Below are 22,457 nucleotides of genomic sequence, written 5' to 3'. Positions count from 1 at the left end.
TTGTGATACATATCTGTGTACTTATAACAAATTATGTTTGTATAGATATTAAGGGGACAGATCGAAAAATGAAATGTGATGTATCTCATTCTGCATGGGGGTACAATTACTTCTATGTAATTTGGCAAGTTTATTGACACTGTGGAGTTTGTATTTTCTTGAAGTCCTTGAATACGAGGAAATAATTTAATCTGAAATGTAAAATATTATTAACTTCTGAACTTACTATAACATAATAATTATAGAATTAATATTAATATTATTAAAAAAAATATACTTTACAATTCATCATCAATTTTACCTATTCAAGTCTTGTTTGGCAACATTTAATTTTATCATCAGCCTGGTTGTCTTATTTCTCTGAATTTACATAATTCATAGAACTGTAAAATGTAAAACAGTTATTAAATTTTGAAAACACTAATTTAAAATTGAAAATAAAATCAAAATTAGTTGTATTTTCATGCATTATATTCATTCATACTTTCAACGCTGTAAACAATTATGTAAAATTATTTTTAATCTGAGAATTCTATAAAACATTTATATTGAAAGCCCTGCTTCATGATTGTAGACATTAAATTATATTAAATTTATTTTTACTTGTAAATATATAAATCATCTTACCTTCAGTAGAATATTGATAAAATTGAAATTTCAGCATGTTATTACTTTGCATTACTATATCGTATATGTACAGAATTATGTATATACAAAAGTAATTCATTTCAGAATATACAAAATCTAGTCCTTTTAAAAGTTAAAATTCATTTTTAAATAATTTTAAATTCATTAAATTAATGAGATTTGTTAAGAAACTAAGTATAAGTGAGCAAATTAAAAAGGAAAAAAAAAAAAATAGAAAAAGAATGTATAATACTGCCCAGTCTTATACACAATAAATTTATAAACATTAAATGATCTTTTATAGCTTTTGTATAAAATCTAACGTGAACACATGTACGATCTATATGATCTCTAAATATCTTCCAGGTTGACGCATCGAGGTCCTTCCAAAAAATCTTCACTGACGTTGATCTTCAGAAGTTGTACTACGCGCACGAATCTTCCCGTGACGATTCACCTCCGTTTGTACAATATTTACAAATTTTACAATGCCAGTCTTATCAGATTAATGTACACTTGCTTTTTATTTTTTAATTAGAATTCCGAGCAAACATTTCTTACAATAGGGAATCGTTATAACGAGGCGGTATCAATCATCGACTAGTCTTTTTACGTTTGCGTTTTGACTCACCGGACGGATTCCATTCTGGATCAACATCGGTGTAAGAATAATTTACCTTAGGAACGTTTCTCTTTGAACTTCTCGTTTGTCTTAAGGGTGTCTTTTTAGCCTTTTTATACGTTCCATCCTCCCCCATCGACTCCATTTCGAATCTTTTTAACGACGTTATATCAGGCAAATTCATTTCTTTGCCCTCCACTTTCGTTTTCACTGTCCGTTGTAGGCAAGATTCTTGGCACAATGTACTATCAGGCTGATCGTTTGCCGAACGAAATTGACGTTCGATCTTCCTCGTATTCTCTTTGGTAAGATTTTGACGTGTAGCAGAGTCTTTTAAGTAACTTCTTCTCGCTAAGCCAGAATCGCAATGATATCCATCACGAGGATCCTCCTTGCTAGTGGGAAACAATTGGTATTCGCTCTTAAGAACAGATCTTTTTTGACTACTCTCTGATGCTTCTAAAGCAGCTATCGACATCATAGGCACAGCAGGATAATTATCCATCCTCTCGGCTTTAATCGGCACCTCCTCGTACGCCATAGCGTGCACCTTCAACCTCTTCTTCAACGGCAACTTGTTATCCGCCTCCTTTCTGAATACCTTCTTAGAGTCGCATTGCACCTCGAGCTTCTCCAAGGTGTTACTCTGCAACAGGCTTTTCTCTATTTTACACAACAACTGATCATCGTACCGTTTCCCTATCACGGTCTCGCTTTTCGTTCTCTCATGCTCCTGGACGGTAGGGCTTTGTACTGGCGACTGGGCCGGCAAGAAATACGGAGTACTTTCGATACAAGACACGCGAGTATCCGCGCTCGGATGTATACATTGTCTACAATGCGTGACGATATCGTACGTACAATTTAAACAAGAACAACGCGACCTTCCGCACGGGCTGCTCGATTTCGAATGAGAGCAAAGGGACGTGGCGTTGTTGATTTGTAGGTTGCACGATACGGAGGTGCAGTGTTTGTGATACGGTACGCACAAGTCCGCGTTTCCAGGGTAATTACCATAAATCTGTGGCAACGTGGTCGGATGAGTGGCGGGTATGTGGAGAGGGTGTTGAGCATCGACGTCGTGAGAATGCGAATGAATTCTATTGCACCCCGGAATGACGCAGTTCGACGGGATGTGATTGGATATGTTGCTATACTCCTGTTTAATATTCTGACGGTACGCGAGATTCGAGGATTTCCGCTTATCGATCGATTTGCTCATTGCATTTACATCCTGATACATCTGGGAATTGACGGGAAGCATTTCGGTGGATAGCGAAACCTTTGCAGAATAAGATTTTGAATCTGAGAAATTACCGTCCTCCGGCTCTACCTTGATTCCTTTGCCTCTCGCTACTGAACTGAATTTGTTCTCTTGGTATGGTAATTCTTTATTGTACAAGGTTAATTCTAAATTGTACGATGCATGATCCAGGGAAGCAACTGCTTCGAACTGTCCACACTCTTCAGACGAGGATACCCAAGATTTTTCCTTCGATTTACCACCGTCTTCGTCGTTGATGTGATCCTTTGAATTCTCCACAGCTTTGTTTATTATGTACAAATTGCTGTTGGGTGACTTCTGCAATAAAACCACAGTCTCTCCGTTAAGTATCACATTTGTGTTCTCTTTCACGGTCTGTGTATTGCTCTCTGTAGGAGCGAAATTATTCGTTAACATTTCCGTTTCATAATTTACCTCTGCTTCAGAATTAGAAGCTATTTTGCACAATTTATTATCGTCCGTGTCGTTTGACGCTACTTCAACGTGAAGTACCTTGTTTAACGCATCCTCCGGGTAAATACCAACGATTCTGTTGATGATTTCTGAGGATGGATTTTCCAATAACTGAGACACGGTGTTCGAAGAATCATTCGTGTCCGTTTCATCGTCGGTGATTTGATTGTAACACGTGTACTTCAACGATGCGTAATCTTTTACCTTTATTTGTTCACACTTTACCTCGGATTCAGGTTTTAAGTGAGGTACGTGTTGCGAAACGCTAGCCAACAACGACAGACCATCGATACTATCTTGTAATTCGGAATCTTGAACGATATTATATTTATTATCGGTACTATTACGTACATTTACCTGATCTGTTACTTTGTATGAATTGTCACACTCTCCCTTCGACGTTACCTCTGATGACGAGCGGGACATCTCTTCAGGAACGTCTTTCTTATCAATGGATTTATTAAAATTTTTACAAGAATTTTCACTCGGGCACGTTGCATTAATTGTATTAGAAATATCTTTTTTATTTATAGAATAAGATTCGAAAATAGATTCTCTACTATTAGCAATGCTTGATTTATCTCCCGTTACATCATTGTCCGCCTCATCATAATTATAACTTTCTAATTCTATTTGCGCACAATATCGTTCCTTCTTCGATTCATCCATTGTGTTAGCAGATTTTAGTGATTTCAATTCTGTTTGCGATTCAAACTTTTCTTCTGTCACTGAATTTTCACGCGATAATTGCTGCGTATCTTTGATTTCAAAAGTCTCTGCTGCTTTAGTAACAGTCGTACCTTTTGTATCGTAGCTTTGCGTCGCGACCAATTCTTTTTGTTTAATTTCAGAATTAACTATGTTATTAGTATAGCCTGTTGTTTCGCTAGAACAAACATTGCGTAACGTTTCGTCACTTGAAATATCCTGATCGTGTTCCTCGTTTATCGATAATGTAACTTTCTCAGTCATTTCGTCGCTAATTACATTAAACTTAGAACGATTAGATTTAACGGGATCGCCTTTCAAATAATACTGATTACATCCAGCGGTATTATTTACACCCGGCCGTTCCGTTTCTAGATCACAGATTTTTTTAAAACTTTCAACTTTTTCGCACGCTTCAGACTCGGGGAAAATGTCTGTTTCTATCAGTCGCTTAATCACAGTCTGTTTATTAAATCTATCGTTTTCTTTTTCGTCGCTCTGTACATTCGAAACATCGCCGTTATTTAAATAATTATTACTAATAACGATATCTGATATTTTTGATATTTGCTTTTTCGATGAGAAAATCTTTGTTAAAACTGGCGCAACAGTTCCCGGCGAGACTTTCACGTTTACTTCTTTAATATTGACTTCGGTGCCGTTTAATTTTCTCGTATTCTCTGTACAATTTACCAACTCGACATTGATCTCAATGTTATTCTCATTACTTTTAACACCAACCGACTGGCAAGTGTTTGAATCGTTCCTTGAAACGACTTTTTCCACGCAATTTGATGGTTGAAGTGTATCTTTCGTGTGGTAACTCCTTAACATATTCAGTGGATTCTGAATACGATCTCCATTCTCTTGGTTGTGCTTCTTTTTCTTCTTCATCTTCTGTGATGACTTCACTATCTTCATATCAATCCTTTTCTTCGCCTCTTCTAACCACGGCAATTTTCTCAACTTTCTTTTCTTTATACATTTTTCCAGTACTACATCGCTAGTTAAATCGATTATTACAATTTCATTGGACTTTTTACATTTTCTTTGTGAACAATTTTTATTTGATTTAATAAGATTAGGATTAATTTGCTTTGTTGAAATATTATTCGAAAAACTACCTAAACATTTAAAACTAGTTTTTTCTTCCAAATTATGAAATTTCAAAGATTTTAGCATAGAAATAGACTCGTTTTGCTTAGTTTTATCTGATATTACTGAATTTACATTATCTACATGCTCTATGTGTTTAACTGCGCTATCTTCCGGCTGAGCGTGAACACAAATTTTATTAGTTTTGGCATAATAAAATTAATTGTGTTATCTGCACAAAGCTTATCGCCTGTGTACATGTAAACGATAAACGTTAGTTGTGTAATACTTGTATCATCACCATCCATGTTTATCAAAACAAAATTACTATTTTTGTATGCAAAGTAATGTTATTAATGATTTGTGATATTTAAAAAAAAAAAATAAGTAATATAAAAATATAAATACCATTTTTGAGTTAATACTACTGGACGAATCAGTGAGAGGTGCAGGTCCGTCCTTCTGGCATACACTTCCATTGCTTTTTCTGCAGTACTGTAGAAATATTTCACAATGTTTTTTTATATCAAATTTGTGCTGCAGTAGAGTTTCTGTAGAATTTTGTTGATTTTTTGGCACTTTTGGTAATACATCTCCTAATATACTTGGTGAAAATGTAGATGGCAGTGGCCCCAGAGATGCAAGTGCAGTAGCTGTTATCTGATTTCTTACAGCCACATCATCATTTATTTTCCTCCACAAGCAATAAATTAAAAAATAACGGAGATACATGATACTTGTTTCTGGGTGTGCAGGAATATTTTTCATTATTTTCCTAAAGAACCATATAAAACAATATACTATCATGCTTTAATTAACTTTGATTTGAAAGGAACCTGAAAACTATCTTTTCATTATGATTTGTACTTACGTTATTACTGGGTCCAAAATATCATGATAGCTCTGACACATGAATTGTATTTTCATTAAAGTATCTAATAAATGCTCAACTGAATGGTCTGAAAGAGATCTTAAGTAAATGTTTGTTCTTTTTTCTTAATGATATTACACATTTATACTTAAATTAAAATATATATTTTGTGAAAATATCATCATACCTAAATAAACATAGAGACAAGAAGTAAGTCTTGCACAAATTTTATCACGATCCTCTATTCTTTTTCTAGATGCCTTCAACTCCATGTCTATATACAGTGCTAATAGGTCTGACATGTTACTTAAATAAATGAATCTATTTTGATCCTAAAAAATAATAAGTTAGACTGTATTAATATATCCCTCACTGAGAAAAATGATCTAGATCACTATAATAAATTAGGATAAAAAAAATGTGTTTACCTCAGAAAGCTCCCGATAAATATATAAGAATAACACCAAAGTTTCGCTAATAAAGTCCTTTAATTTTTCAGCTCTTAAAGGCTTTGTATAACATTCATTCACACTAGCACTTACATTTCTGCAAGTAAATTATATATTAAAATATTCTTCAAATTTCAAGATTTTAAATTAACAATAATTTAACAAGTTTACTGATAAATATCTTAAATTTATTACTTCAATAATTTTAATTCCTTATTAGTATAACAGGTGTGTAAAAACTACATTTTATAGTTTTTTCACCAGTTCCCAGAAAAAAAAATATTACTGGTAAACTGTAAGTACTATTAGAATAAACTTGTAATAATATTACCTCACATAAAATTGCATAAGTTCTGTTAAAGATGCCATACTTTTGTACGTGTATATACATTTGCACATTTGTCTGAATTTTAAAATCCAAGGAAATAATTCAATAATCGATGATCTTGATGCATCATTGCTCAATTTTGGAATTTCTTCATTTTTAATCATTTTCTTTTTGGTATCTGCACATTGATAAATATGTATGTTGAAAGATTTGATTTTGAAAAATCATCAAAAAATAATCTAATAAAAGCAACCATACAGATAATCAAATTCTAATAAAAGATAGATTACTCTTTTCCTTCCATAAATTAAAAATTAAGTAATTATAAAAATCTAATGAACACAAAAAACCTAATTAAAGTAATACTTCAAGCACAGTAAAAAAAATTACATTAAAAAGCTTGTTTGAATTTTTGTTTTAAATAGTTATACATATAAAAATTTATGCAATTTTTTATGCATTAGATTTTACACAGAAAGAGTAGCAATTAAACATTTTTTTTGGAAGGAAAAGTTAATTATCTCTGATGTCTGGGGGTAAGTATTTAAAATTTTTCGAACACGGACGCTTCACGCACCCACTAACACAGACACTTATATTTTTGAACAGAACTCGCACACAAATGTGGAAAAATTTAAAAAAAATTATATAAAACTTCTTATGCTCTTAAACGACATTAAGTAAATAACGATACAAATAGCGTGATATAAAAACATTATCAAATTATCATTCTTGTTTTGCAAAACATTAACGATATTAAGGACTTATTAAATTTGTAGAAACTTTTAAAAACTTTTACAGCAAAGTCACCGCATGTATAATACTGAAATACACATAGGTAATGAAATTTTTGTAAAAAATATACAAAAGAAAATAAATAAAAACTTAAATAGTTCGGATAAACTGATTAAAATTATTTCAAAAATGAAAATAGTATACATATGTCGGAGGGTACATAGTCAATTTTTCACAAAGAACTTATACAATTATATCAGAAGATACAGTTGTTGAGAATTGAGTTAGTAGGCACTGAATAATAATGTCAATAAATGTAACGACAAATCGATCGAACGTGTGTTGAGGCTGCGTGTGAAGACTAGCGTGCTTTTGGATGCTAAATATTCGTAAACAACATTCGGAAAAAAAAACACTTGGGCAAACACCGAAACGGCATACCTTGCACCGAAGCGTTTTCACACTGCATGCTGTTTAGTTGTTTTTCTCCACAATAAAATTAATTTTGTCGAATTTTTCGATAACTTGTTAGTCTGATATAAAAACGTTTTTCCCTACTGCAGCATACCTCATACTACAGACCGCAAAGGGAACTACCGCGACCGCGTCTCTCCACACACTGCTCACCCAACAACAGCCATATTGATGCTAGCGTTTGGTATAACCACCGCCAGAGTGCGTACCTAACCTAAACTTGCACTGTTACCAAGCTCTCTTCCTCTCTTGTATTTCGCTTGGCAACACATTAAAAATTAACTATCTTTTATTGGATATCGTTTTTAGCTATGAATACATTTTATTATGCTACAGGATACTTTGAATTACTTCCTAAGTTATTTGTGTCTGATAGAAAAACCTAGGCGCTTCGTCGGGGTTGGAGGCAATTTAACCAATAGAAATCTACCTAACACGAAGCACGCAAATCATGAGCCAAGAACCCCGTCATTCTTCCCCCACCAAAAAGGCCAATCAGTATCAAGCAATTAAGTAATTGCGACACATAAAAGCTTCCAAGCATGCACACGCATTTTCGTATTTTCGACTGAAATATTCGAAGAATATTGGGAAGATTAAACTGAAATTATAAAACTTTCATATCTTATCAATAAAATATAGATTTTTCGCAAGGTCTACGGTTGCCTGAAACAAGTTATATGAATTCACATTCATAAATTATTATCAATTTAATAATTCATATAGCTGAGACATTTTTACATAAGCTTATTAGATACAAATAAAACGAAAAGATATATATATATATATTGATATATTGTATATGTATTATTATATTCGCTTTGAAAATAAATTAAATTTAATATTTAATATTCTTAGGATTGTTATTAATTTTTCGAAACAAATAGTTAATTTATAATTTAAAAAATGATAGATAATGTAATTTTCTTTGAATTTGTTTACAAGCTAAAGAAACGCTAAAAGTTAACATTCTTTAGGAAAAATTACTGTGAGATAAGCCCTGCTTAATAAAAATAAAATATAACTTTGCAAACCACCCCGCCACATTTCTCTCTCCATTAGTAATGGTTTTAAACGCAAATACAATAGGTGAACGAAAATGTTGAACGACGTTATCCGAGGGAATAGATACATTTGAAATATTTAAAAAGTGTTTTTGGACGAAAAAGGAATCGATTGGTAATTTAACGGAAATTTCAACAGCTAAAAAATTGATTCAACGACGATGACCAGGAGAAGGGGCGCACGCGCAACGGTACCTGGAGAGGTCGGTTTACTCTCTCGGTCCTTGTTGGCCGTAGCCGCGGTCTTCTGTTCCGGCGGTGTCGCCTACTTCGGGCTCAGTGAGCCGATGTGTGAGCGCCGCGACGCCCAGAGCAGCTTCAACGTTAAGCGTCACCGACGTGGGTTTGACGAGAAACTACGTTTTCTTTCTCGTCCTGGTCATCGTCGTTGTTTTCGTCATTTTCGTCGTTGCCTTCTTGTTAGTCTTTTTCGATCGGCCATCGTGGTGGCGCACGCGGCTACACATTGCCAATCGGTTTGGTGCGCGACGAAAAGGGGACAGAGAAAGACAGAGACTCGTACACCCTCCTCCTCCTCCTCCTCCTCCTCCTCCTCCTCCTCCTCTTCCTCCTCCTTCTATTCATCCCTTACCCTCTCTCCCTCCCTATAGTATCTCTCTTTATCCCTCTTTTGGATATCTTTCACCCCAACCCTATCTCTGTCTTTCTCTTTTCCGACAACTCGCATGTCCGTTCGCCTGACACTGTCGTCTCACTATCGTTGCTGTCCTTTGCACCCGTGGTTCACGTGTTCCGCGAATGCGTCGTGAAACGCATCTCCTCTCTGTGTCCTCGACCGATCCTCTCGTTATTCGAGGGTGGCATGGTCACGGAAAGGAAAGGGAATGACCGCGACCGTGGACGCGATCAACGATGAACCAGCAGGAAGGAAAATGACATAACACGCAAGGGTACATGCAAACGTATTGTGTTTGACGGTTGGTCGCGCGATTCGTTTTCGCTTCGTGGATATTTCGATGACGTAAGAAAAGTAATCATAATCACTGGCTCTTTCACTCCTTCGTTCGAACGTATCATGTTTCCTTTTTTTCTTTTAATTTTGATTTGTTTGTTCTGACTAAAATGGAAGGGAAATAGGAAAAAAAAGTTGAAATAGACAAGAATGGAGGAGGAGGGATGAGACGCTATGACTGAATGCGCGAACGAGCTAGGGGCGGAAATGGGAGAGACAGGGGTAGAGGGACATGCATAAAGAGGGTGCTGCGGATAGCCATACTTCACAATTCTTTTTCAGGATTTTCTGTTTAAATTACGGTAAAAGGTGTAATTATAACATTTTAATTACCTAATTGTTGAATATGGTTCATATGACATTCGTTTGTAGAATTTTTAACGAATTTTAATTTTTAACTTAATACAGAGAGTTGAGAAGCATTCGGTGAATTACATATCATTTTTAAACCTCAAAGCTGCCTTATTCTTAACAAATATTTCTTTTGGCTTGTATTGTGCTTTAGAGCACGTATAGCTCGAGCTACAGAACTGAAAGTAAGAATTTGACTTCGATTTGACCTGTTGATTCTACAGAAAACACTTGTCCGTTATGCGAGGCACGCATGATTAGTAATTTACCTGATGCTATCAATCGGTACACGCATGCTGTAGCTATTATCATATAGCACTGTACATTTTGAATTAACCCGTTCATGAAATGATTCTAAATTACCGTAGAATTTTATAAATAATTTCAAAAAATTTTCGAGACAGTTGAATTTTTAACAGTAGGTATTTTAAAACATAAAATTTCATTTTGTTACTTTCGTTTTAACATTACAAATGAAAATTGAATTTATGCATGTGTAGTGAAGGTTATCAGAAAACAGAAAGTTATTTTAAGATTAGAATGAAAATGTCTATTGTTTCAGACTTGATTTATAAGATATCTTTTGAGGTTCTCACCTTCGACTTTTAAACCAAACTATATTTAGTAACCACCATCTCCTCCAATGTTTTTCCTTTTGATAACTTGAAGATATTTAATTAAATACAACATGGAAATATCTTCAATTTTTTTGTATGTTTGTAAACATTTTATATAGTAACGATATTTATTGCATATTTACGAGCACATAATAAATGATACCAGTACCAATCATAAAAATTAATTGTTTGTAGTGGTAGTCCAAATTGATATATTCCTAAAAACAATAATATAATATTTTTCGGTACATAACTTTTTAATCCTTTAAAAATGTTTATGCGGGGGTTATAATATAACAGCAATTATTGTTTTGTGGGTAAAAGATCGCTAGAGATTTCAAGTTTAATTTAAAAGTGCTATTATCGATAAATATCGATAATACCGAAGTGTTAACGATAATTCGATATATCGATATTTATCGATAACAGCAACTTTAAATTAAACTTGAAGTCCCTAGAGATCCTGCACCCACGAAACGATTATTATTATTATGTTAAAATAAATTTATACTACAAATATAGTAACTTTAAGATACAGATTTAAACAAAAATTCAAGTTTGCACCGATAAAATGAAATATTCAGTTCACTTTCATACAGAAAACAAAATTATAAATATTTTTTAAATTTTGCACATTAAGTTATCTGCGGCATCGAATGTAAAGGTTCGACTAAAATTACATCCCTGATAGTTTGCACGTGGGAGTGAAGATGCACAGTAAAGAAAGCAAAGCCGTTCAGTTAACTCCATTATTCATTATTGATACTAATTTAAGTGCTTATGTCAGTGAATTAATTTGAGAGCAGTATATCGTTTGTGATAGAAACATTACTGTGAAAATAGGAACATACTCTTCTGTGTGAACCTTACGTGTTGACATATGAACATGATAAATGTACATATAAACAATGACAGTTTAGTTAAAGAAATTAGTGCATAGAAGAGAATTTGTTGCTGGGTGTTCACTACACGGTGAGTACTATGTGGATAGATGTTGTCATAAAGTTTGTTCGTTCGTCGTTAATCAATTAATTATACTCTTTTTTTTTTATTTCTATTAGGCTGTACTATTTTAAATTGAAATATATTCTCGCCCTTTTCGTAAGGTAGGCACTGTCCACCGATCACAAGAAGTCTTGCAGAACGGCACAGGGGCAAGAAAGGGTATTGCATACACACCACTAACCCCCTAGTTTTACACGGGCCTAATTAATAATGTGATTGCTTCGATCAATCATACAAATCAAATAAAAGGAAGGTGTTAATTAAAAATACACGTCGGTTTGATACTTCGCAGAAACCTTAAACCGATAGAATTTTATTATACCGATCCCACATGTTCAGAGATAATATTTCTGAACGTCTCACGTCTCGTCTGTCCAGTTTTTTTATGCTCCTTGCACCGACCTGTATTCAAACGTCACGCCACGATATAAAGCACTATAGACATTTAAGTCCAGACGAAGGATGTAAACGAATCCCTGGAATCTTTAATTTCACGTGACTTTCACCGCTAAATTCTTCATCCTTCATTCACCACGTACATATTAATCTTGGTGTCGCCGATAGCACGGCCAACATTTAACTTAAGATTACATGCATGATCAAGAGCTTGAAAAGTTAATTAAATTAGCTGATATACAGGATATCAGATTACCGTTTATGTATAAAATAGTCATTACTCTTAAATGCGTACAATTAATTTCTTAGTTAGTTGGATTAGTAAAATTATGTTAGAAATAGAATTAATATACATACTTACAACTTTTAAAAATATCCGCCATAGAAATTGCCACGCATGTGGTTAACCTCCAACACACGCCTCACACAGTGATACATTAAAAGTAGTTAGAGTCAATGTTTTCTTCGTTTCACCAGAACTCTTCTCCTTAAATAACCTCCAATCAGACGGTTATCGTGTTTCCACATCGTATTATCGTATCCCGTTCATTTTCTTTCACTTTTTACCACAATCGTTCACAATTTAGTTTGACTGTCATTTTGACAGAAACTCCATTCACAAGGTCGAAACATTCAATACTTATACACTTCTTTTAATTCTCGACTGGCGGACAAATTTAAACTTATATTTCATGTCATTTTAATTTTAATATTTTTAATGAAAGATAAATATTTCAAAAACTACGTATTTTTTCCGGCATAATCGAAATTCACGAACCTTGACCATTTAAACGCATCAACGAATTCATTAATATGTTTTGAAAGGAGGTTAGGTCCCGTGGAGAATTCAACTTTGTTATTTAGTTTGATCCAACGACGAAAGTTACGGTTCGTGAGCAGATGTCACGATGCAGAACGAAATTTGCACAATGATATGAAACACACTGAGGAATGAAATCCGTGGCACTGATAAAACGATTTGCACTTATAATTGCGTTTAACATTTATTTCGCCTCATCTTACACTGCTTTGGTAATTGACTCATACTTTATGCGTAGCATGAGTCGTCCACAGCCACTATGTAATACCAGGAACCAACGTAAGAGCACGCTTGTTTTCGTCGCGATCAAGCATATTTAGCGTCTAAATGATATGTAGGTTGTCTCATGCGAATATATTTGAAACAATAGACAGCTTTGGTAACATAAGGTGACTACGTTCCATCGAACGAACCGTAGGTCTTGACAATGTAGTTGTCTACGGCATTGGACATACATACATATATAACTGTTAATTTGTAGAATTTAACCTTACTTTTTGCATGTACTTATTCTTTGTTTTGCATATTGAGAGATTTTTTAGGAACATAATGATGGTGTCACGCAGAGGTCATCTGTGCTTACGAATTTACTGATTTGCAACGAAAGAAGACCTTTTTGAACAGGAAGTTGTATGTATCAACCTTTGAGCCTGCTGTACAGGACACACACCCTTCCTATCTGTTTCAAGAGGCAGTGTTTAACACGTGGCACTTCCGCCAGGACCTCCATCAGTACTTCCTGCTTGAGTGGGTTTTCTTTCACCGCAATCAATAAATTTGTAAACACCTGAAAGGCACTATTGGATTTGAAAAAATATATAGTTTTATTTAAAACAAATTAACTTGAATTTCATCTTTCTCAACTATTTCGTAATAATGCAGTCCACTTAACGTTTTCCTAAAGCTGTTTTGAAGCTTCAGTGTAACTGTATTTTGAAAATTTCTTTAGGGTTTATGAGACCTCGGTATTAGAGTTTACCTGCTGAGCTTTACGGGGACATGCAGCACTCAGGTATGGTTGGTGGAAACAATATAGTGTCGTAAATTACCTAGTGATCTAACCAGGGCCGTGCATATTTCAAAATGCTTTGAGGGCGACGCAGATGTCTCTGTACATATTAATACTTCATAGAAGCACGCAACCGAAAATCTAATTTCAATATTTGCATCATATGACCCTGATTTAGATCTTGAACGAGACCCGAGTTCCTTATCTATCCGTATATCTTCCAAAACCGTTTCCGTGCTCGAATTTCATGTATCTTCACGTTTGACTGATTTTACGACCACAGTGTAACTAGATAGGCCCTATCTAGCTGGAGACCAAGGTGTTTGCCTAGTACCTTTCCTTTCCTTTCCATCAGAAATTATTGGAATAAGTAAGAGGAACATTTGTTATTTAGACAGAAATGCAACTATACTTGGATAAACAACGAAGGAGATATTTAGGTGGCTTGCTTCAGCTTTGAAATTATGAATGAACACTTGAGGACTTGGCCCCCAGACAAAAATCCTAGTTACGCCAATGTGGCTGCAGTATATCTACTATTGTACATCGTTTTCACCATACTTGGGCCATACGTGCCTAAATCCTAGAGTGGTCTGTCAAACCTCGAAGACCTCCTAGACCAGTAAATTTTTCTTCAAGGGTTTTGTCCGGCCATAAATTATTTCTAAGACCTTAGAAATCCAGTTTACATTGGCACAGTTGCTTGCAGTATTTATCGATAAAATTATTTCCAGTACTTTATAAATAATTTCATAATTCATTCTAATACATTTTCTCAGAAATAGTTGCACAAAAGATCTTCAAATGATGTTTTACCTACACTCAACGTTAGTAACCCCTTAAGTTGTGTATCTAACAGTTACTATATGTATAAATAATATTTTTATGTTCACCATATTGATATATTTTTTCACGGATTTTGCATGTTGCATATTCGTTTCTGGACCTATTCCAACGCATATTTGGCATCAAGCTTCTCTAGGTGATTTTCCTTCCTTTGTTTTCAGCGAAACAGTTGTCGAGCCAGCAGTTTCTTGTAAACTGTTGACTACAGAAAAAGGTACCTCCCTTTTTGATAGCACAGACCTTCTACGTGTCCTTTTCTTTACTAATAATTCTTTAAGCTTTCCGAAGAATATATGTCCTTTGTATGTTTTATTCCTGTATCAAATCGGTTCAGTTTCTCTTGATAATGCACGATAAATCAAACAGGACACCGGATTTATTGGAAAGAAGAAAAATTATTTAGGGAAGAAGGCACGAATATGAGATATCAAGGTTTTACGACGAGTATTAATGCGTTCTGTTGCAATGATTTCCAAAGGAACATCATAAAATTTAGAAAATAAAAATAATATGAAATAGAAAATTACAATTTAAATATTAGTCTTCAAATTCGAAATATGTAGCCTCTAAAAATTCCTTTTATTTTTCGACACACCGTGCACAAGCATTTATCACAAAAAACGTCAATGGTATTTACAAAAAAAAATCTGCATGGTCAACGATAGCCTTTTTTTATTGCCTCACCCACCATATTTCTCTGACATCTCCCCAATTATCTCTTCCACGATATGCCGAACCCCATGAGACAGCAAAACGTCAATACTCCAAGGATCGAAGATGTACTGTCTGTATTTTTTAAGTTAATCCACATAGTTTGAAATAAAAAGGCGTTCGTGATCTTATTACACGATGAAAGATAATTTTCAAATGTAATGAGATTTATTTTAAATCTGAAATTAATACAGAAAATACAGTTTTAGTGGGAAAGGTTTGAAATTGTCGAATAAAGTACTAAGGAAGTATTCATTTTTTTCCAAAGAATAAATATAATGAAATCAACAATAAATTAATATTTGAGGGTTGCTTGCAATTTCTTAGATTATGAAATTCTTATTAACAAACGATCTAATGTATGGTTAACACCGGAAGCCACAAGACACATGAAGACGTGCGAGCTAACCGACCTATGGTCAGCACCGGAAGCCGCAGGAAAATGTTACTAGTAGAACCTCGTAACTTCTAGTTATTAATCATAATTTGGTTTACCTCGAGCAGGGAATATATCATTTTGGGTTCTCTGACCGTTGGGTATTATAACTGAATAAGGAATGCCTGATTCTGTTATAAAGGGTAAAATGATAAAGAGTTTAATTTTTGGAGGAGTGAGGTAGAGCCTACGCCCTGCGGAGAGACTTGGGCGAGCCTAGCATAGAACCTCCTATCTTTTCACATAAAGAACAAAGGAAAGTGAAGAGAGTGGTTGAATAGCTCTTCTTCTATGCTTTTCTTCGGTTAAAAGAAGTCTAATAATAAGTTGCACGCGATGATATGGTTAAATAAAACTCGACCAAGATTTTGATAGCACCCCTCAGATTTTCTTCAAATAAACCCCAATGGTCGTCGTTGCTGCTCTTGTTATACTAAAAAATCAGAGAAAAGGGGTAAAGAGAGAATAGCTGTGCTTCGCGTGAGACTTCTTAGAAGAGATTTTCCCTCCCTGGTGGTCTTTTACTTTTCTGGAGATCTTCAAACAATCTCAACTTAAAATATAGGAGACAGTAGCAACGAATGTAACTACATATGTATGTGTAAATTTGTTCAAGGGTTAAAATAATTTCGTTTTAAGTCTTTAATTTCAGCATTTGTCATATAAATAATTTATTATTATTTCAAATGAAATTTGTCCAATAATTATTTTGCAAAGAAAAGCGACGATTGTTAACAAAGAATCAAACCGTGGGGTTTTTTCACTAACAATAAGTTCACAGCTAAACTTCAATTACCTTTTTGTTTCGTACGCTTTTTTGTCTAGACTGTTCCCGTCGAGCACGACCGTTTAATAACGAGTTTTCGTCACACCTGGCTTGTTTTGCTTCAACTACAGGGATCCTCAAACTGCGTTTGTTTGAAAAAATTCGAGAAAGTTTCCAAATGAGAGACTAGAGTAATAATATACTGCTGACCAAACGGAACTGGTACATCAAATCTCATATTTCGATTATATGAATTTAACAATGCCATTTTTTTTCATCTTTTATTTACACTTGTAACACGTTCCTTTATTTTTTTGAAAAATTTAACGATTCAAATTTTTCAAAATTAATTTATGAAATATCTTATAAAGCGTTGATGTTGAAATTATGCAACTCTCTCGGTATAATCTGAACATTATATTTTTATGGAATTTAGCATGTTAAAAGTTTCAACGATGAAAGGAATATCTGAGAAGCTCTGTTTCCTACCACGGTGGATGATATTAGTTTTGGAAGAATGTTGGACGCGCGTGTCTCCCTAAATTAGGCAAGCAGACATTTCCAAATGCTTGACTAAAAAGAAGAGAAAATATTTGAAGCACGTTCTTTAGTTTTTCAATGAAACACAATAGAATTCTGAGATTTTTTATGCACGAAAAAACGGTAATTCACCTTTGACAGATTATAATTTTTAAACGAAAGAATTTCACGTATAAAAATTTGGAAAATTAAAATAATACGAAATATAAAGTAATTAAAATTGGGGCTTTATCCATGGTCCGCCGAACGTGGGTTAATAAAGCAAAGTACTACTTATGTGGTCGTTAACATAGATGGTGTTTCTCGTTTTAGGAGAAATGTAGAAGATGGATCCTTCCATCACCTGTCTGATACACTCGTATTTCGGTTTCGTGAGTTCAGAATCCGCTGTCAAGGGGTTACTCCTGCCTTTGCACGCAAGGAATATGAGTGAATCGTGGGAGGAATATGAGGTTTCTCTAGACACCTCCTTAACCGAGGGAAGCTATCCAAATACTGTCTGGTATGGAAGCACCCTTAGTGTCAATCGATGTCTTTTTAAAAAAGAAAAATCTAAGTCCGCGTGGATTTGACGTCTCATATCATTATATGCCAGATATAAAAGGATATGTAGGATAATTTGCAAGTTTTCAAAAAAATTGAAATTTTTTCCAATATTCCAAGTATAACGAGAAAGATGACGCAACACAGGGAGACAAACATGAATATCCTAGGTATATTTAAGGAGACTTTCAAGACACAATAGATATCCTTTTATATGGACACCTCACTGCATCAATGAACAAAACGAAATCGACTTTCAGGAGCAGAAGAAGCACAAAGCGGAAATAAAGCGTCCGGCTTTCGTCAGGGCGTATTGTCAACTATACAGAGTGCGCTATACAAAGTGTTACAAGTTTTTTTTTTCTCTGTAAGAATTAATAAACATAGCAATAAAATTTAAAATATTTAAACAAACGAGATTGACTTTGAAATCTTTGAGACGCCTCCGCTATCGGTTCTGACACACGTATCAAGTAATTCGTAATTTAATCTTTCCTAATAACATTTTTTTCTAACTTTTTTTCTACCATTTCGCAGTTATAGCCCAGTTGCATGAGATACCCTGTATAAATAAAAATTTCCCGCGAATAAAGCCAGAAGTGGTAGAACTTTCTTTCCTTATATCACTGTCTTCCCTAGGGAAGTCTGTGTGCTCGGTACTGTTCACATATACCCTTGGTAAACCATTATCTCTGTTTGGAGGATATGCAGAAAAATGCACATACGCCCATTGTAATGGTAGAAGTGAAATTTCTGTTGCATAAAAAATCTGTTTAACCTGTGAAAGACAAAGAAAGAATATCCTCGTTATCGTTAATTATCAGATGAAACGGTTTATTACACTTTATGGTACGGGTTCAGCCCGTACATCATGACAAAGAGATTCCTGTATTCTTCCAGTTAAACAACCGCTGTTCGCTCTATAAGTTTCTCCTTCACCTGCGAACCAACGGCATGGAAACTTCTTTCGTGACAATTTGACGTACAATGCAATGTGACGTGTATTCACGTAGCCATGCATTCAACGGGCTCACTCTTTTGTTGGCTTTTTATTCTGCAATATGACCCGTTCCAGCTACTCCTTCGTGTAACCCGAAGTCTGATATTTTATTTTCAAGATTCTTCGCCAAGCTGCCGTCAAGTGGAAATCTATTGTTTCTTTTGCCCACTTATTTTTGTATTTCAAAATTTATCAAAGGGACTGTTTCTTTTTCTTCCATTTGTCATCTAGCCGACATACTTTGAAGATATACCGTTCTATAAAAGTTTAGGTACAGTCTCGGGCAATGTGGACTTCCCTAGTGTAGGGGAGAGAAAAAGGCTTTCTACCCCGAACGCTTATAACTCCGCTTTTTGGAACTCATGCCGGGCGACTGCCAGCGAGAACAGAATCAATCCCACCGCCACCTGGCGGTCGCCGACCCGAACTAAAGGCGTCCGGGGAGATTCGTCGCCTTCTCCCTCCACTAGGGTAACTGGCGATGATGTTAGTGGAACAATGAAGTGAAATTTAAAATTCTTTCAAAGTCCACCGTGTGGATTTCTAAAATTATAGAATGTTGTATACATGCGAGGACAGAGAATTGTGTTGGCGACAATGGCGGTTGACGGTTTCGTTTGGCGTGTATGTGGGGGTGTGTGCCTCGAGTACTGCAGAAGGTGGAAGCGATCGTGACAATCGAGTAAGTTGAAAACCTATTTTCAACTTCGAGTCCGTGTTCGATAGATCTTTGTTTACCTCCACCCACGATATAATTACGTCTTTTGTTAACATAGACTCTTCATTCGTTTTCGGGAGTTCTATGGGTAGACACTACGAGAATTTGTGTGTCCAAGGGGGGTAGATTTACGGCTGAGGAGGAGGAGGATGATATCAACGTTTGGAAAACATGTTTTCCTTCATGAACTGCATAATTGCTTTTTCGTTCATTCTTGTCAATTGGATATGCCGTGGAGCAGACCGGGAGCCGAGCAAAACAGGGCATAGTTAAAGTGGACTGCTTGTTAAGGTGGAGCGTCGCAGATTGGCTTATCGTTTCCAATCGATTGGAGTTCCTCGTTACGCGATGTTCTATAGTAACCCTAACAATCGTTTCAGGCTTGTTTGAGATGCAAATCTTGATCGTCAGTGTGCTGCTTGTAGTACTCGAACCTACCCTCAGGGCGGTCCAAAGGAATATTTGAGCCCGCGACAAATTAATAGTTTAGGGGGTTCCTTTTCAACTGTTTTGGAAAAAATAATTCATTTGTTAATTATCTTTTTTCTGATGTAAAAAGAAGTAAACTTACAATTGCAGCCATTGAATGCATAAAATATTATACGTAGCCTTCAAAGTGTTAAAATTTCTTTATTTAGTCATATAATTTTACCTGTTCAATAGATAGGTAAAATTACCTTTTTTCCTGTGATCTTTGACTGTGGATATGATAATAAATGTTATTTCTTTATAACGTATGGAACTGACACTACATTTAAATTCGGTACCTGCTGATTTCCTTTGTCATGGTTCCCTAAATAATACGCATTATCAATTCTCAAAGCAAGGAAGTACTATGTAATTTACGATTAAGTCTATTATGCAACTTGTTAAGCTTTCCCTTTGATATCGGACCCCGGATAATCACCCTCTTTTTACGTTCCTGCCTAACATATTCAATGCACTTCTGTGTCGTACACTTGTACGCGTGTACCTGTTGGAGACTAATTAATTGGATACCGGTATTAGATTATCGGCTCAGTTAATCGCTGTACTTCTCAATCTCCTATAAGATACGCCTGTACTAATCTTCAGGAGCCTCACTTTACGAAACAACTGAAAATATTCTCGGTTGAAATGTTTAATTAACAATGTGGAATTTATAATATTGGAAATTATAAAATTAATTGCATGTACTGTACACCATATATCATGAACGCGTTGCGTCGGAACATCGTAGATCTACAATCTGTGAGACGAACCGTAAATCCTAATAAGATAGAACTCCATAAATTTTGCAGTTCAACGATTTCACGTTAGACTTCGAAAAATTGTTCCAAGCTCAATGTGTTAATATTATTTGGTCTTTTGACAATTTTAATTGGTCTTAAATTAAAAAATGCATCAACTGTTGTTTTCATCGCTTCAATGTCCTGGAATTTTTTAATTAATTTCTACTATTCGAGTTCAATTTCGTTAAAAGAATCAAGAACCACTCGACGACTTTTTCTTGTTAGTGTAGGTTTAGAACTGATCCTGACTTCCATGCTCGTAGGTTCTTAAGATTTCTACGGTTCAGTTTCTCATAATTGGTTTGGGTAGTCGAATGTCCAGGAAGATAAATATCCTGACATTTTGCCGACGTTGCAACTAGCTGCATCAGAGGGACGAAAGCATTAGTCAGCTAATCAGTTCATTCTTTATATACTTTTGCAATTAAAAGGTAATATATTGAATTTTTTTATAAATTTTTTCACTGTGTACCATTTTGACGTTGTGACAAATAAATTAAAAAATATTTAGAAGTATTTACAATACCAAGGATGGAGGGCTTCCCTAAAGAAAATTGCGATAGGAGAAATTTCACCGTTCCCTACAAACTCGATATATTTTAATATTTATTTTAATATTAATTATTTTAAAAATCAACTCTATCTTACTTGTACGGAACAAACAATTTCAAAGTTCTCTCTTAAACGGAGTATTTAATAATGATAAGCGTGTGAATGTAAATTTCGATCGAGGGGTATTATGCAAATGAACCAATGTCCCATATAGCGACGTCATTAAAATTTAATTTACATCGCACGTTCAATCAAAGTACCGCTCGCGGATTGGGATATTATTCAATGCTCTTCAAACGAACCAAACGTCGATTGATGTTCGGATTCGAATCACGTTCGAACCCGTTGAATGCCGTTTCGATGCGTTATATGCACGTGTTGGTGACTACACCGATAGTTGAAATCGAATTTTGCGACTTCCTCTATCAAAAGTTTGAAATCACTATTCTTGTTATACCTACTAGACGCTTCAAGTTCTTTGAATAGAACGTATTTGTCGATTCATTTTTCCAATATACATTTTGTGTAATAAAAGTTTCTATTTTAAGTTTTGAATAAGTGAAACGTAGCGAACTAAATTTTCTATTCATAGAATATGGTAAAAGATAGTCATGTATTTTGTAAATGTTCTTTACAACAAAAATTCTTATTTTAAATTTTAGATGGCTTTATGACTTTATTTTTTCAAAAATAACACTATTGACCCGAATTTGCCATCAATTAGAAAAAGTGAAATAATCAGAAGTTTTGTAAATTCTATAATATTTATATTTATATAAAAAATGTTGCATGAAATTCTCCAAATTCCTATGTCTGATTTCATATTCATACTCTCTCCTCTATTTGCAGTCATCTTAAGCAAACTTCTTGGAAGTAATTGTAAATGCTATCGCTATCATTGCTTTCTCTTAACTTGAACCAGATCTTGAGACTCGTTTCTTACCCATTTGAGTGCCACTTAGGGCGATTATACTACTCTCATTTCATGTAAAAAGCTCTGTCGTATTGGTTCAGTAGGCTTAAATAACGGTATACTTGTGCGGTTCAATGCATATAAATGTGAAAGTTAAAATTAAGCTGAAAACGATGATAAAAATTTTTTGCATATTATATTACAATCATAAAACAAATGAAAATTTTATTGTTTTCATTTTATATTAAAACAATTAACCACTTTTCCAGTTTCGGTATT

General features: G+C 34.7%; 2 protein-coding genes across 11 annotated transcripts in view; one reads left to right on the top strand and one right to left on the bottom strand.

Annotated features, from left to right (window-relative positions):
- Window positions 1-295: 295 nt before the first annotated feature.
- LOC114873912 overlaps window positions 296-22,457 on the bottom strand; it is a 49,500-nt gene continuing 27,338 nt past the window's right edge. For 2 of the 5 annotated variants that reach the window (XM_029182696.2, XM_029182697.2), the window contains exons 3-9: window positions 6,442-6,616; window positions 6,090-6,207; window positions 5,849-5,993; window positions 5,662-5,749; window positions 5,199-5,565; window positions 628-4,967; window positions 296-383 (exon numbers count right to left, since the gene is read on the bottom strand). In XM_029182696.2, the coding sequence (XP_029038529.2) occupies window positions 1,221-4,967; window positions 5,199-5,565; window positions 5,662-5,749; window positions 5,849-5,993; window positions 6,090-6,207; window positions 6,442-6,616 (4,640 nt within the window). In that variant the 3' untranslated portion in view covers window positions 296-383; window positions 628-1,220. Of the gene's footprint in view, window positions 384-627; window positions 4,968-5,198; window positions 5,566-5,661; window positions 5,750-5,848; window positions 5,994-6,089; window positions 6,208-6,441; window positions 6,617-7,614; window positions 7,907-12,414; window positions 13,863-22,457 lie in introns of those variants that run through there. The other 3 variants (XM_029182700.2, XM_029182698.2, XM_029182701.2) reach the window with 3 other exon arrangements.
- LOC114873915 (RYamide receptor-like) overlaps window positions 8,523-22,457 on the top strand; it is a 34,818-nt gene continuing 20,883 nt past the window's right edge. The window contains exons 1-3 of one of the 6 annotated variants that reach the window (XM_046287734.1): window positions 8,523-9,130; window positions 9,549-9,693; window positions 11,428-11,624. The gene's annotated coding sequence lies outside the window, so the exon portion shown is untranslated. Of the gene's footprint in view, window positions 9,131-9,302; window positions 9,694-11,427; window positions 11,625-22,457 lie in introns of those variants that run through there. The other 5 variants (XM_046287733.1, XM_029182710.2, XM_046287732.1 and 2 more) reach the window with 5 other exon arrangements.

Source organism: Osmia bicornis, chromosome 11, assembly GCF_907164935.1.
Source record: "Osmia bicornis bicornis chromosome 11, iOsmBic2.1, whole genome shotgun sequence".
NCBI lineage: Eukaryota > Metazoa > Arthropoda > Insecta > Hymenoptera > Megachilidae > Osmia > Osmia bicornis.
Note: the sequence above shows the minus strand (reverse complement) of the source record. Positions and strands in the feature narration are given on the sequence as shown.